The 15670-nt window shown below is 55.1% G+C and overlaps 1 protein-coding gene across 1 annotated transcript in view; it reads left to right on the top strand.

The window, feature by feature from the left end:
* UNC13B (unc-13 homolog B) overlaps window positions 1-15670 on the top strand; it is a 189573-nt gene that overhangs the window by 152644 nt on the left and 21259 nt on the right. The window contains exons 25-26 of the mRNA XM_054986491.1: window positions 1327-1412; window positions 8308-8434. Coding sequence (XP_054842466.1) covers window positions 1327-1412; window positions 8308-8434 — 213 coding nt within the window. The remainder of the gene's footprint in view (window positions 1-1326; window positions 1413-8307; window positions 8435-15670) is intronic.

Genomic DNA, 15670 nt, shown 5'->3' with positions numbered 1-15670 from the left:
CATGTGCATGCACAAGAGCCGCCGTGTAGGGCAGGCCGGAGGGTGGCTGGGCTGCTGGCGGGTCAAGCAGGAGGGGACTCCAGAAACGTCAGAAGGGACGTGAAGGGCGGGATTGGGGCAGCGTTCAGACAGGAATCACTAGGCGGGGGTCAGAGAGCAGGCAAGGGAAGCCAGAGGTCAGCAGGGCCACACCCTGTTGCTCATTCTGGGAGTAAAACACATTCATAAAATAAGTCCTTTTATTCTACTGGATACTTGTTGATTTGTTTACTTCATTTACCTACTTACTTACCTCATTTATACCACCACCTACCTCACAGGGTGTTTTGTTGTGGGGATAATAATAACATACTTTGTAAACCGCTCTGAGAGGGTGTTAAGTCCTCCTGAAGGGCGGTATATAAATTGAATGTTATAATAACAACAACATTCGATTTATATACCGCCCTTCAGGATGACTTAACACCCTCTCAGAGTGGTTTACAAAGTATGTCATTATTACCTCACAATAATAATTACCCTGTGAGGTGGGTGGGCTGAGAGAGCTCTGAGAGAGCTGTGACTGGCCCAAGGTCACCCAGCTGGCTTCAAGCGGAGGAGTGGGGAATCAAACCCGGCTCTCCAGATTAGAGTCCTGCGCTCTTAACTACTACACCAATTCTTTGGGGCATTGTTACACAATTCGCTGAGTATGGGTGGGTTTGGTTTATTTAAGATATTTACACCCCGCTTTTCTCTCAGATAGGGCCCCAAACAGCTTTAAAATATCATTCTCCCACTCCTTCTGTTTTATCCTCACAACAATCTTGTGAAGTAGGTTAGGCTGAGAGCATGTGACTGGCCCATGGCCACCCAGCAGTCCTCCAGAGCAGAGCAGGGGCTCGAACCTGGGTCCCCCAGATCCTAGTCTACCTACCTACCTACCTACCTACCTACCTACACAGTGCTGGGTTGAATTGTTCACGTGGCTTAGTAGGTGAAGCGGTGTTGGCGCTCCAGGCAGACTCTTGGATCCCTCCAAGCCTGCCCGGTGCCGTAGCTCTCGCTCTGCCCTCTGAGCTTCTCCTGGCCGGCTGCAGCGTTTGCTTGGAAGAGCCCCACGGGTTCCTGTGCCGCTCTGACCCAAGGCAGTCAGATAAGGCAGGGAGCTATGATGGGGGTGGAATCGGAAATAACAACATTTGAAACGATATTCTCAATGTAAGCGTTTGGCCTGTCCTTAGCTCTGGTTCTTTCCCCTTCCCTAGAAAGGGTGCCTTTCCAGGTCGCCCTTGATTGTCCCTGAGCGGGGTGGCAGTTGCCCCATCTGTCTATTTTTCCTGTTAGGTTTCCTCAGGAGCTCGCGGTTGGGAAGATCAGCGCTGAAGTCATGTGGAATCTCTTTGCTCAGGATATGAAATACGCCATGGAAGGTAAGCGAGTCTCGGGGTTTCCTCCCTCCGTGGAGGCGGCTGTGTGGGTTTGGTGTTTCGACCAGCTCTAGCATCTCACACAGGGCTAAGGAATCGTTTTGCAGGACTACATAAAGCTTCGGCCTGCACCATGCCGGAAGTCGCGCTGTTGAACAAGGCCAGGCATCAGCGCTTTGATCAACATGAAGCTGCTATGTTCAAAACCTCTGAGCAGTTAGAAACATGCGGGGGCTTTAGTCCCGGGACTGTCCCGTGTTGGCTCCCATTTGATTGCTAGGTAACCAGTTAGATGGGGCTCCTTAGACAAAGCCCTGTGTAGGCTTGTCGTGAGGTTATTGGCACTTCAAGCTACGGAACCAACCCCCCCCCCCCCAGCTGCGCTCTGTGCTCTTGTGAGGATTCCAAAAAGCTCCCGGAGGGTTTCTCAGAGCATCCCTGGAGAGCTCACCAAGGCTGGACTTTGCCAGCTCCTCGGCATCTCTGCTGCCCCTTTGCTAGAACAGCGCTCGTGATACCACCAGGAGACAGAGGAGCAGCGCTGGCGTTGTGCAAAGGGAGGCCCCGTGCGGTGTACAGAGCGGCTGTCCTGGCTCCTGTCTTGCCGCCTTCTTGGCCTCTGCTCTGGTCTGTCTGAGGCAGCAGGGCGAGATCTTGGCAGTGGGCCCTTCTTAAGAGGCTGTCCTGGCAAAGGGCGCTTTCTGTAACCAGGCCTGTGGCTCAGGCCTTCTCGGCTTCCCAGAGGAAAGACACCTAAGGAGTTCTCATTAACCATCCGAAAAAGAAAAGCACGAAATCTAGATGAAAAGAAGGAAGTCAGCCGGAAAGATGGATAAATGTGACTGTGTGCTTATGTCAGCATGGATTTGGGAGGGGGGGCCTCTCTCACTGTGCAGCTCTCAGTCATCCTGCGTCTCATGGGGCAGTGGAGGGAGGAGGGAAAACTGGGTCACCCTTTCACGAACTGCACTGGTTATAACCGGGTGACTGTTTTCGTGCTCTTTCTCCACCCAGTGCTCCGTTTGGCACATGCCTTTGCAAGTGATTTGCCTCAACAGCTAGACTTGGACACCCTCCGCCCCTTCCCGGGGTTTCCCCTTCCCTCCTCTTGTGCTCTCCCTTTGGAGCATCTCTGCGGTGTGGCTGGCGTGACTCTTTGTCATCTGCCTCTTCTCAGCCTTTCTCTTCTCTGGGGGTTGTTTGGGCTCCTAACCATTTCTGTGCTGTGCTTTTTGTCCTATTCTGTTGCTTCTCTCAAGTTCTGGATAAAATGAGCTCCCTCGAGGCCTCGTGTGGTAAGAACCTGCCAGGTGTGAGTGGCTCAAGGCACTCCCTTGTAGAATGCATCTCCCCTTAGGCAGTATGAACGGGTGCAGAGGGCGAGGGCCTGGTGGGCTGCTTCTGAGGCCAGAGACAGGGACACCTGGAGGCTGGGGCCATTGCCTGTCCTGGAGAAAAAAGGCTTTAAAGAAATGAGTTGTGTGAAAAAGTTAGCCACAAGGTAGTGATCCCTTCTCAATAGTTGCTAGACACAAGGGCAATGTCACTTCCAGAAACAATTGCTTCTCCGAGGCTGGCTGGCTGGCGGCAAGAGAAAACATGTAGGATTCGGAGCAGGACCCCTCTGAGCATGGCCTGGCTTGCTAGGAAAGAGACTTGATGCACTGCTTGTGGCCGGCCCTGCCGGGAGACTGGCCCCTCCGCCCCCTGCTCCCATCACGGTGCAGGAAGTGCCTCTCACGGCCCAGTCTGCCTGCCTTTGGCTGCCACCTCTTCCTCTGCACCGCGGAGGGGTCCCCTTCCGGCTCTGCAGTTCTGGCGGTGAGCTGTGTTGCTCAAGGCCCCCAACACAGCCCTTTCAAGCTGGCGGGATGCGCAAGAGCCCAGTTTTCCAGGGACGGGCGGAATCTCAGCGTTTTTGCAGTGGGTAGCTTCCTGCTTGTAGCTTCCTGCTCGTAGCTGAGTGCTGCTGCTGAACGTGCTAGCATGGAGTGGGGTGAATGCACGCAACCGAGTCTGGTTTGGTCTGGACTTCAGGGCATCCACTTGCCAGGTTTCTGCTTGGCCTTTTGAAAGCCAGTGAACTTCGTTGCTGGGGAAGGAAGTCCCCCCTAGCTACAGCTCCAGGATTTCAGGGTTCCTCACGTAGTAAGGGAGAGGAGGCTTGAAAGCGGTCTTGGTTTGGGGTGTGGACCTGCCAGAGCATCATTGGCTTGGAGCAGCGGCATTTCCCACCCAGGGTTGGAATCGCTGACCTTCCCAGGCAGGAGGAGCCCTGAAGAGATCGTGGCCTCTAGGTGAATGCCATTGACCTTCCAAAATAGCAAAGAGTCCAGTAGCACCTTTAAGACTGACCAACTTTATTGTAGCATCAGTTGCATCTGGCGAAGAGAGCTGTGGTTCTCAAAAGCTTATGCTACAATAAAGTTGCATCTGACGAAGAGAGCTGTGGTTCTCAAAAGCTTATGCCACAATAAAGTTGGTTAGTCTTAAAGATGCTACTGGACTCTTTACTCTTTTGCAACTGCAGAGGAACATGGCTAACTCCTCTGGCTTGTTGACCTTCTAGAAGCTCTTCTCTCATTTCTGCTATGGAGTTGCTGGTGAAGGAGAGCCGCCAGGGGACCCTCAGGGGATGAAGCGTTCCCGTGGGGTGATCACTTTAGTTTGTGGCAGCAAAACCCCAAAGGGGCTTTGTGGAACCTGACAGTTCTCTTGAAACATGTATGGCTCTGCGGCTTAGAACCCACTTTGTCAAATGCATGAAAAGCAGAAACATATTTTTTGGGGGGGGGTGTAAACCGTGGACAAAAGGCAGTGGAATGCAAGTGCCTGTGGCGTTCCTAGGCAAAGCTGAGAAGCATTCCAAAGAAACTTTCTAACCATTCGTTGTCTCTGGTTTGGGTCAGGGAATGACCCGCAGCTCTGTCAAGCCCAAGAAAGGTATCGGCCCTGCTAAGCTCCAGGTTAAGAGACTGAAGCCTGTTAGCAGCTATGCAGAAATGCCCCTGGCGGTTTCTGGAGTTCCCTTTCTATGGGCTGCAGAGGGGAGGGGGCCAGTTCTGGAGCGGAATGTGATTGGAGGGAGAGCGAGTCCCTTGGTGGGGCGGGAGTTGGGAGTGGCCCGTTGGTGGCTGAGGAGAGTGGAGGGGGGGAGATGGCTCTGAGGGGAGGGGGAGATCTAGTGTGACCCCCAGGTAGCAAAAGGATCGGGCCTGCCCTACACAACGTCTAACTAGGGCATGAGGGAGACAGAGTAGGGGGTTCTGTTTAGGGTTTATTAGTCCTTCCGTTCACTGTTTATTTGCCTGTGTATAGTTAGCAGTTCAATAAATGAGTTTTGGAACTGATGACGGAGGAAAGCTCTTCTGCCCCACATAGTCCCCCAACCACTTGGGCCCACTAGCAGGAGGGGGGGCCCACTAGAGGAGGGGGGTTAGGAGGCTGTCCCGCCTAACCAGGACCCCATACAGGGACAGTGGTGGCAGCAACTACCCGGAGACAGGAAAGGGAGACGGCCCCTTCAGGTGCTGGGCTAGGCAAGGGAGGGGTAGGCAGAGCGGGGTCTACCAGTGGGAGGAAAGGCCCCGTTTCGCCACAGCAGCGTCTGATGCCGTTGCCTCCCACTGGACGATCCCTTTGATGCCCCAGTTGGTAGAGAGGACCTCTCCATATGGGGTGCCTGGCAGAAGAACAACGGGGGGGGAGGGGGTGATCGCCGGCTGCTTGGAGCGTTTTCTTGTCGTTCTTGTAGCCCCTTCTGCATTTTCTTGTGGTTTCTTCTGTCCTTGCGGCCCCTTCTGAACCCTGGAAGGGGGGAGTCTTTCCCAAGGCTGTGGGATGCAGGCGAAGGAAGAGCCGTGGAGGCGGAAGGCTGGCATGAGGAAGGACCAAGGCGTGGAATGTGTTCTTCCTTCTCCACAAGCGCATCTCCTCTCAAAGAGCGCACGGGTGCCACCCCCTCTTCCCTCCCCCCTGCAGCCCACCCACCCCCACGACTCTTCCTCTGCCCCAGTCTCAGGACCGGAGCAGCAGCCTTTCCCGGGGTCAGAAGGGCCTGCAGAGGTGGGGAGGAGCGAGGGGAACGTCTGTGGTTGGACGGGTGCAGAGAGCAAGGAGTCTTTTCTCCTGGGGGGGGGAAGCGGGCGAACTGGGGGCACATCACCTGGCGGGTGTCCCTTTGCTTGGCCTGGGGCAGTCTGGACCGGGCCTGCTCCTGGACCTGATCAGCAGCCAGAAAATGCGACAGGGTCTGTGTGGGGATGTTCAGCAAATGTTTGAGTTGTTTTGTGGCTCACTTTTCTCTCTTCTCTGTCACAAGCCCCTCCTGTATTTCGCATGCGCATGGTCCTCCTTTTTGGTGGTAAGAATCCCCCGCCCCAACCCGCTTTTCTAGTTTTGCTAATAGCAGATCTGCCCTTGCCCTGTAGAGGCAGGAGTGAAACCGCAGTTGATGCCGTAAACTTCTGCCTTGAGCACCTTTGTAGGTCTTTTGTCGTAGGCCAAGTGTTTGTTAGGGGGAAAATCCACTTGCCTGCTCGGGGGCACCTGACTCTTCTGCTTTTAGTGTGTGTGTCTCGCAGCGGCTCAGAGCTCTTCTTCCAGCCCGCCAAGCTGAGTGCACTGGAGTGGCATTGAGAATGGAGCTGCTGTGAAACTTCCACAGGACTGGGCTGCCTGGCTTGGGTTGCCTCCTCCTGGGACATTCAGATCTTGGGACCATCTCCTAACATGGGGAGAGAAACACAAAATGAGACAGTTGGATTCCCCTGAGTGGGACTTCTTCTTCAGGCAGGCAGATGGGTCCAAGGGCTGTGCGTGTGTGTGTTTCTGAGAAGACCCCCCCCCCCGGCCTCACCTGGCACAGGCAAACCCACCCAGTTGCCCTGCTGGTGGGCGACCTCTTGCCTTTGTGCCGTGCGTGAAACAAGCCCCCAGATCACTGCATTGCTCCTGCACTGGCCTTCAGCTTTTGACTCCGCTCCTCCCAAGGGCAGTTGTTCCTGGGTTCAGGCTGCTCTTCTCCGGGAAACGCAAGCGGATTCGTTTGCAGGTTGCTTTTCCAGTGTTGGGGGTTTGTTCCCTCCTGCCTGCTTTTTGCTGGAGGCAAAGCATGGCCAAGCCTGACACGTGGTCTCTTTGTGGCAGCAAACCCTAAAGATGAGTCTTGGGGAACCTTGAAAACCTGGCTGCGATTGTAGCGGAAACTCTCTTTCAGCCAGTGGGGCTGAGTCCCTTTCTCCGTCTTCTGTCTGGCTAGAAGACCTGGGTTGGATTTCGCCTCTTCCCTTTCTGACTTGGGGCAGCTGCGGGAGGCGGGCAGATCTCCTTGCCCATATTTGATTGGGCAGAGGAGTTCTTTTCCTTTGACAAAGCCTTCCATCACTGGGCATTTTCCAAAAGAACCCTTTCCATATATAGGAGTTGCAAATTTCAGGCATTTATAGTTCGATATAAGCACCTGTATTTTGTGCCAAATGACGGGCTATGACTGATTAAAGTCTTGGCAAGGGGGAAGCTTTGGCATTCCTGGGGGTGGGGGGAGGGCACGTGCTGTGCAGGGAAAAACCTGGGTGTCCTGCGATTGGATTGGCCCTCATCGGAAACAGGGCAGCGACCAACAGAATTCCCAGCAAATCTTTCCAGTTCCCACCTGAAGAGGCACGCTGGGACTGGGGCTGGCAGTGGTTGCTTCGGCTGCCGGCAGTTTCCAGAACAGATGCCAGCCCTGGAAGGGGCCCTTCCTGTTGGCTTTGTGATGGGGGAGGGGGGGCGGTTCCTGCGTGTTTGTGGCATCTGCCACAGGAAGCCGTTCTGACAACATGGACGATCTTGCTAAGAAGTCGCTGTAGAAAGCCTGCTCGTCTTTAGCCCTTCCGATCCTGCTGGTCTTGGCTGAACGGTTTTCTGGACCCCTCCGGGTGGCTGTCACCTGAGCCTGGGAGGGGTCTCTCTGGTGACAGCTGAGCAGCCCCCATTGGCCCTGTTCTCCGGAGCATCAGGGGCACCTGCTGGACTCAGGGCTGGTCTGGCTTAGGAGGCAGCTTAGGGGGTTCGTCTGATCTCTCTGGGCAGCAGCCCTGCGGGGATGTTTGATTTAGGTGTGTTGCAGTCGGTTGAAGGGCTCTCCACTGTCTCTGATGCTTGCTGATATGATAAATGTCACATTTCCACAAAGGCAGTCAGGCCTGTAAATGTGGTGGCACGGAGTGCAGGATCCAGCCAGAGCCATGCATGGTTTCCGCGCAGCCAGAAGGCTCCTGGGCTAGATGCTGCCGGGCTCAGCTAGGAGAGGAAGGGCACCACGAGGAAGCAGGAGGCCTTGCCGCTGGTGTTCCCGGGGCTGGCTGGTCCAGGCTGGGCACCAGCTGGCATGGATTAGTAGTTAGAGCCTCAGTCTAGGAAGTGGGAGGCCTGCCTTCAAGCCCCCAGGCTGCCCTGAGAGTCACTTGTTGCCTTTGGCCGCTCGTGCTCCCACAGGCTTGTTGGAGGACAAAATGGAGGGGGAGCCATGTCAGCGGTCCTGGGTGAGAGGTGGGCTGGACCGAGAGGCCTGCAGCTAATGAGGCCTCTTCCCCTAGAGATTTCCTTGCGCTTCCTCCTCTTGAGCAGGCAACGGGGAGCATCCTGGGAGGAGGAGAAGGGCAGGCTGTAAGAAACAGCTTGGCTGTCATTGCCCTGGCAACCAGAAGCTCCTCCGCCCTTCTGTTTTTGAAATGTTGGGTGGAAAACCCGCTCCCATCCCCAGCCTGCTGAACGGCAGGCACCTGCCCCGTTTGCCACAGTGCCCTGGTTTCTGGGCATGCCAGGGCTGTGCTGAAGCTCCGCTTTGCAGAATGTGGCTGGGAAGGCAGGCTGACAGGCAGACCCCTGACTATGCTCCCTTTCTCGTTCCCAGAGCACGAGAGGCACCGGCTGTGCAAGAGCGCCGACTACATGAATTTGCACTTCAAAGTGAAGTGGCTGTACAATGAATATGTCCGTGAGCTGCCAGCCGTCGAGGGGAAGGTGCCTGAATACCCAGCGTAAGTCTCCTCACTCCTCTGGTGCTTTTGGGAAGTCCCCCCCCCCCCGTGTACCTCACGGCGTTCTGCTGCTTGGCTTGGGCCCTTTCTTGACCCATTTCGCAGGGAATGAGTGGCCCCAAAGGGGTTTGGCATGGAGATGAGAAGCACTGATGCCAGGCTGTGGAAACTAGAAGAAGGCGTGCCTTGGCACATCTGGTAAAGGGACCGGAAAGGAACAAGTATCTGGGAGGGGGAAACGCTGGCAGGTGACTTGGGCTAGAATGGCCCGCTGCAAACTCCCTGACAGATTGTTACTGCTTAATTTCTCCTGGAACTGCCCAGAGATCACAGGTTGATTGTGAAAATGTTTCAAGACGTGACGAGAAGACCCTGCCTGCATTGTAGGCCAGTTGCCAAACTGATTTTAAGGTACCCCAGAGGCCGCTGGGATCGAGAAGCAAAGGCCTGTCCCTTTGGGCCTGCAGAAGCCAGCTGCTGCCTGTGCCCCACCCTCCCCAGCTTTCATCGGGGCCCCAGCCGAGCCAGTTCAGTTTCTAGCCTTTTTCATTGCAGAGATATAAGGGGAAGGGGGCTAGAGATTTAAAATGAACGCTAGGAATTCACAGAAAATGATTGTTATAATGTTATATTGATATAATCATATTCAGTTGAAGGTTTTAAACTCCCCCAAAAGCCCCTTGGTGGCAGGGGGAGGGGAGTGGCTGCTGCCGGGGAAATGACAGGTGAAATCCAAACTTTCCCCACTCACATGGCAGCCATCCAGGCTTTGCTGCCAACTTTCCCAAAACTTTCGAGCAAAGCAGGTTTGGGAAAGATCTCAAGACCCAGGATGCATCCCGATGCTGTGGGAAAGCAGGACCCGTCAACCACCCGCCCCCCACACTTGTCGCAACGGCATGGAAGCTGGGGCACAAAACCCGAGAGGAAATGGCCCAGAGGGAGGGGTCAGCCCGCAGAGGAGACGGCGTCTGCCTCGTGGGGTCCGGGCCATGGCTCGGCGGCGGCTGTTGCATCAGAACACATCGTGCCCACTGACTCTCTTTGGCCATAGCTGCCAGCGATGGGGAATAGCGGAAGGAAGCGCTGCCTGGAGAGGCGTGGCTCTCCCTTTCCCTGAAAACTCCACATTGTTCTGCATCCAGCGCCCTTTGCCCCACAGCCTGCCTGTTGGCAAGTCAGGGTGGCTGCTTCTCTAGGTACCGTAGGCCTCTTGCTCAGCCTGGCTGCCCCAGGCACCATGCATCACGACTGCCACAAAGAAAAGTGCATCGAGACCCTTGATTGACCCTCCCAGTGAATGAGGGTGAACACACGCGAGGGCTCGCTCCAGCCCAGGGTGCCGCTCTTGCTCTGGGCTTTTCTGTGGCAGTCGTGCTCTCCTGCTCGTGAGTTCACGCGCGTGATTCAGACGGTGCTGCTCAGAGGACAGCTAATGCCCATTACTCAGTGGCCCTGCTATGCACCCAGCCTTACATATGTTGCCCACCAACGCTCCGGGTGACGCTGCGCCCACCTTGCAGCGAATGCCGAAAGCTTGGAATCGAGTCCAAGGGACCAGTTGGATCACGGCCAGGTGCTTTGGGTTGGCTTGGTGATGAAGGGGGCGATTAGTCAGCCTGCCATCTGCAGAGCGAAGAGTCATCTCAGCGCTGGAGGATGCTTGGCTTCTCGCTGGGCGGCCCTTGATGACGAGCCCCGTCTCCATGGTGCTTGCATGCCACCCTCTGCGGCTGGCCCCAGCCCTGACCTCCCTGTCTCTTTCGGAGCCAGCTGTTGGCAGCAGTCAGGGCAGGATGCCGACTTGGACGCACGTGGGGGGGGGGAGTCAGTCGTTTTACTCATACATTGCGTCTTCATCACATACAGAAGATATGAAAATTTCTCTGCTTCTGCTTTTTCTCTAAATGTCAGAAAACAAGTTAAGACAAACCGGAGCTCTGTCCCAGTTGGAGCCTTTGGCTGTGTGAGCCAGAGGCAGGAGAACGAATGCCTCTTGCGCACGAGAGAGAGAAGAGAGGAGTCTTTGCCCACTCCTGGCAGACTCCGGTTGGCTTCAAAGGGAGGACGAGGGTGCTGTGTAAGAGCAGAGGCCCTCTCGCTTCCCTTCCTTTCCGCGTCTGCTTGTGAACAAGTGAGACAAGACCCAGATGTGAGGGGCAGGTCCAAATCCATTCTGTTCCTTTTTTGCTTCTGCTACCCACGGGACCGGCCTGTCCTCCCGGTAACAGCCGTGTGCGCTGCGTGCTCCAGGTGGTGCGCTCGTCTCCTTGGACATATTGTGGCAACTGCTTGCGCGAGCACCGAAGCTCTCCTGTCTGCCGCAGATGGAGACCGACCTTCCTGCCACCAGTGCCCCAGGCATCTCTTTGCACCGGTGGGCCCAGTGGTGTGGCCAGAGTTCCCTGCGTCTTCCTCCTGACCCTCGGAGAAGGTTGGGAGTCCTGGGCTAAGCTTTGCCTGCCTCGGGAATCTCGTGTCTCCGGCCCTGGCCTGCCTTGCTGCTCTTGTTGCAGCCTTCTGCCGAGTCTGGCCATCCAGGCCAGTATTGCCTCCTCTGCCGGCCTGAGGGCCGCCCCCGTGGCCGCTGACCCCTGCTCACAGAAACTCCTGGAGGGCTTTCCTGCTGAAGTCCGAACTGCTCCAACGTGGGCCGTGGTCCTGCTGTGGCTCTCCAGCCCTGCCCGCGCCGCACTGTTTAGGGGTGGGTGGCATCGACAGCTGAGCCAGACCAGTTCCTTGCAAGGTGGAATTGTGACTGGGTCATCCCCCTCCCACAAGGAGGACATCGGCATCTGTGGAGCGCATTGAAGGGGCCCTGGAATTCCTTGACCGCCTTTGTTCCGTCCTGAAGGCCACACACAAGTTTTCTTAACCTGGTACAACGGCAGAGTTTTCCTTGCTTTGTTCCATGTGTTCAATCTTTGTGAAATTTCACAACAACAAAACACCTTGCAACGGTGCTTTAGAAGAACTAAAATCCACCGCCTGGTGGAACGTGCAAGAGCTGACACCCCGTTGGCTGTGGGGCGGGCGCAGGCTCCATGAGCGTTGAGCATAGCTCTGGTTTCCAGTATTAGGCAGGCTGTGCCTTTCTGTTCTGAAGTGTGAAGGGTTATTTCAGGCTTCCTGTCACGCTCCTGGCTTGCTCTTGCTCCTTCGGCTGTGTCTCTCACGTTCCCTGCAAATTTAAGCAGCCCATAATTAGCGCTGTTGTATCAGCGCAGCTGCCGGTCTGGAGAGGGCTACAATCCCTGGTGAAGACTGCACAAGGCACTCCTCTATTGGCATTCCTCTATTGCACAAGGCACTCCTCTGTGTTTGGGTGGCATTCGGCGAAGGCTTGCTTTGGTTCTGCACGCAGACAATGGCCCTGCGGAAAGAGCACCGGGTGGGCTTTGTGCCTGAGTGCCGCTTCAGGGACTGGGTCTTCTGTGCTGCCTCTGGGGATGAATCACGGCTCCTGCGGCTCGCAAGGGCCGGCAAGCTCCCCTCCCCCCCCCCTGTAAGTTTCAGCTGGCAAGGAACAAATGCCGGGGGAAGGTTCCGTGGCGTCTGGAAGGAAGCATCCGGTGATGCCTGGGTGCAAGGCCCAGAGCACACCCAGAGAGAGGCGCTTTCCTGGGGGGGGGGGCAGTCCTGCATGCTTCATTGCAGCATAAGCTAGTCCCGTGCATTCTGCATCCTCCCTGGCCTGCTAGATGGTAGTTGCCCAGGAGGATTTGTCAAACATGCAGGGGAAATAAAAGGGAAAAGATGAAAGGCAAGCAGTGGGTCTGCCTCTGTCCGGGCTTTCCCTTACAAGGTCAGGGGGAGGCTCTCCTCCAGTCGTGGCAGGCAGATCTCCCCAGCACCGGCTGTTTCCACGGGGCCTGTCTGCCCCCTGGTCAGTGCTACTGGGAAGCAGGGGTTTTTTTCCCATTTGTGCACCTCCCAGGGGTTCCCTCGCTTTTGTCTGATCTTTCCCAAACTTGCTTTGCTGCAGGATTTGGAAAAAATCACAGCAAAGCCCAGATGGCGGGGCCACAGGATGAAAGTTCAGGTTTCCCCCCCCAACGGCAGCCATTTTCCTCGCCTCTGTCCCCATGGAAGCTGTTTCCTCCCCCTGCCACTAGCTGCTTTTTAAAAAATTTAAAAAAATTAGCAACTGAATATAATTATGTAGATATAATACTAAAATAATCTTTGTATGAGATCCAGCTTTCTTTTTTTTAACAAGTAAGTCTCTTGCCCCTTTTGTTGTGGATAGATAAGGGGAAAGGTGTATTTCCATGATAAAAGGGACTAGAGAATTTTTTTTAAATGAAAGCTGAGAAATCAGAGAAACTGATACACAGAGTGTTATAATGTAATTGGGGTTGCTTGGTAGGGCGATATGGAGAAAGGAGGGCAAGAATCAGCGTCGTTCAGACACCATAGAATTTTGGTGACATCCTAGAGTGTCACTCTGGTGCACGGACATCAATTCCAGGTTCACACCCGAAGTGACGTTGGAGCAACACCAATTAACATGTTCTCAGCTCTGAAAGCTCCTGTCAGGTGCCGGGGCTGGCATCGCTAGGTGTTATATTGATCATATAACAGTATTTCATTGCCCGTGTAAAAAAACCTGAGAAGGCCTCAGTAGTCCTGGGGAGGGGGGGTGGCAAAGGGGGGCTGTACAGATAGGGCCCCATGCACCCTCTCAGGTGTACTTGGTACTTAAATGAGCTGTTTTCCAGCGTTGCTGCCAGTCGTGGGAAGGTTTGCCAGAGGTGCCTTCTTTGATGGCCTTTAGTAGAGTCTGGAGGTCGTTTTGGGGCCAGAGGGCTGTCTGCCAAGGTCTGGATTGGACAAGTGGAGATGGAGTTGTATTCACCAAGCTATTTTTTTCATACAGTCATAGACTCAGAAGGGACCTTAGAGGCCATCTAATCCAGCCCCCAACTCAGTGCAGGAAACCTCAAGCAAGAGCATGTAACTCCTGCTCCAGCAAGGGAGAACTTACCACCTCCTGGGTAATGGGTTCAAATCCCCCCTCTGCCATGCAAGCCTGCGGGGTGACCTTGGGCCCATCACACACTTTCAGCCTAGCCTACTCCACAGGGTTGTTGTGAGAACAAAGTGGAGAATAAGAGGATGACAGAAGCCACTTCCGGTCTCCATTGGTCCGAAAGGTGGGTGTAAACGAAGTGAATAAAGAAGGTGGATTACGATCGATAAAAATGAGGCAGTCAGACAGCATGAAACGTCCAGGAACAGTGCAGAGAGCAATAGGACTAGGATAACAAAACCGGGACACGATTCGAACAAACATCAGGCCAGTGACATACCTTGAACAGCAGCGCACCTACAAAGAGCGTGGCAGGAGACGGCCGTCCCGTTCCCTTCGTAGAAATGCTCTCCTGGACACTCTGCGGCATAATAGGAGGGCAGGAGCCTCCCGGACCTCCGGCCGGCCGTTCCACAGAGTGGGCGCCGCAGCAGAGAATGCCCTGGGCAGGTGCGTGCTGCTCTGACCCATCTGCGGGGTGGCACGTTCAGGAGTCTCTGCTAAGAGGAGTGAAGCCTCCACAGTGCAGGACAGCAGTTTCTGAGCTGACTGTAAGGGCAGACCCACGCAGCGTGCATTGCAGTAGTCCAGCCTTGAAGTTACGGCAGCTCAGGGCCACCTGGCCAGATCGGCCAGGTCCAGAGAGGGAGCCGTCTTGTGTGGGCTAAACAGAAAGGGAAGAAAGCTTTTTTCGCAGCTGCATTCGCTTGCTTCTCCAGTCGCCACGCTATAACCAGTCTAACTCCTAGGCTCTTAACTGGGCCAGTGAGTGTTGGCTAGACCCCATCAAACGTGGGGAGCGCAACATCCCTCAAGATCTCCTCCTTCCCAACCAGCACCACTTCCACCTTCTCAGGGTTCAGTTTCAACTAGTTCATCGTCAGCCGTTTAACCACAAAAGTCAGGACTTAAACAGAATCACTGGGGGATTCGGAGCAAGAAACTCAGAGCTGGATTTTGTCGGCATAGAGACGGCAGCCTGTTCTGAAATGACGAAGAAGGAAATCTGAGAAAGGGAGCTCTGACTCAAAAGCTTCGACCCGGAAGATTTCGTTGGTCTCGAAGGCGCCACTGAATTCAGACCCTGTTGTCCTCCTTCTCTGGTGGTGGTTTGTGAAGTAATGGATGGATGGATGCTGAGGAAAGGTGCCCTGCCTGGGCGGTTGATCTAGGGTGAGCACCAGGGACTCAAGGATGGGATCCTTGCGTGATTTCAGCAACCAGAAAGGACAGGGACCCCGCATACAAGGGGTGGCCTTCGTAGAGCCCAAGATCCTGCCGGCATCCGTTACGTTAACGGGGCCGCAGTGGTCCTTAACTGGACCAGACCTCGGACACTGTTGCTGTCCCAACTGCTTCCAAATCCAGAACACTTGCCCTCCCCACTGGCGTGGCCTCCCTCTTTGCTGAGTTTTTCAGCTTCCGCCTTCGCACCCTGGCCACACTCTCAACACACACACACACACCCATTGTCAAATCTTGGAGGCAGGCCCCGACGCTCCAAAGCGTAGGCTCTTAAAATCTGGTCGGTCCCTCAAGTGCCACTGGTCTCAAATGCTGCTGTTCTACTGCAGACTGAAACACATGTTTGGGTGATGAAATACAGAGCTGGGGGTCATCTGCATATTGGTGAAACTCTGGATGAGATCGTTCAGCAGCCTCACCTAGATATTGAAAGCACGTGTGAGAGAACAGGCCCCAGGGGACCCATTCCCCCTTGTTGGTTCTGCTCCTTTGGTGGAAACTCTCTGCCTGACCAGAAAGGAAAAGACCAAAACCACCCAAGAGATGAGCCTTTCCACGCCAACTCCGTGTCCCAACCAGTGCATACGGATGGAGTGGCCCACTGGAAGATCTCTCCGTAGCAGCAGCAGCAGGGAAGGCTGCCCCCTGCCCAGGTTCAATTGAAGGTCATCTGTCAGCGGTACAGAAGCTGGCCACCAGGGCAGATGTACCCTCCACGCCCCCTTGGAGCTGCTCTGCCACCAGGTGCTCTCTCACCTCCCCCAGAAAAGAGACCTTGCAGGCGGAGCTATACTGGGACAGTAAAGGTTTCTTTTTTAAAAAAAGAAGCAAAGATCTACTAGTCCCAGGGGGCTGCCCTCAGCTTGGCCCCCAAGTCCCCACCCCACCTAGCCTTCCCCACTGGAGCAGCCTTGCCCTTTTCCATGGGGTGGCCCTTCGGGTGGTTCAAGAGCGCAGTC

The sequence above is a fragment of the Eublepharis macularius genome, chromosome 8 (assembly GCF_028583425.1).
Source record: "Eublepharis macularius isolate TG4126 chromosome 8, MPM_Emac_v1.0, whole genome shotgun sequence".
Classification (NCBI taxonomy): Eukaryota; Metazoa; Chordata; class Lepidosauria; order Squamata; family Eublepharidae; genus Eublepharis; species Eublepharis macularius.
Note: the sequence above shows the minus strand (reverse complement) of the source record. Positions and strands in the feature narration are given on the sequence as shown.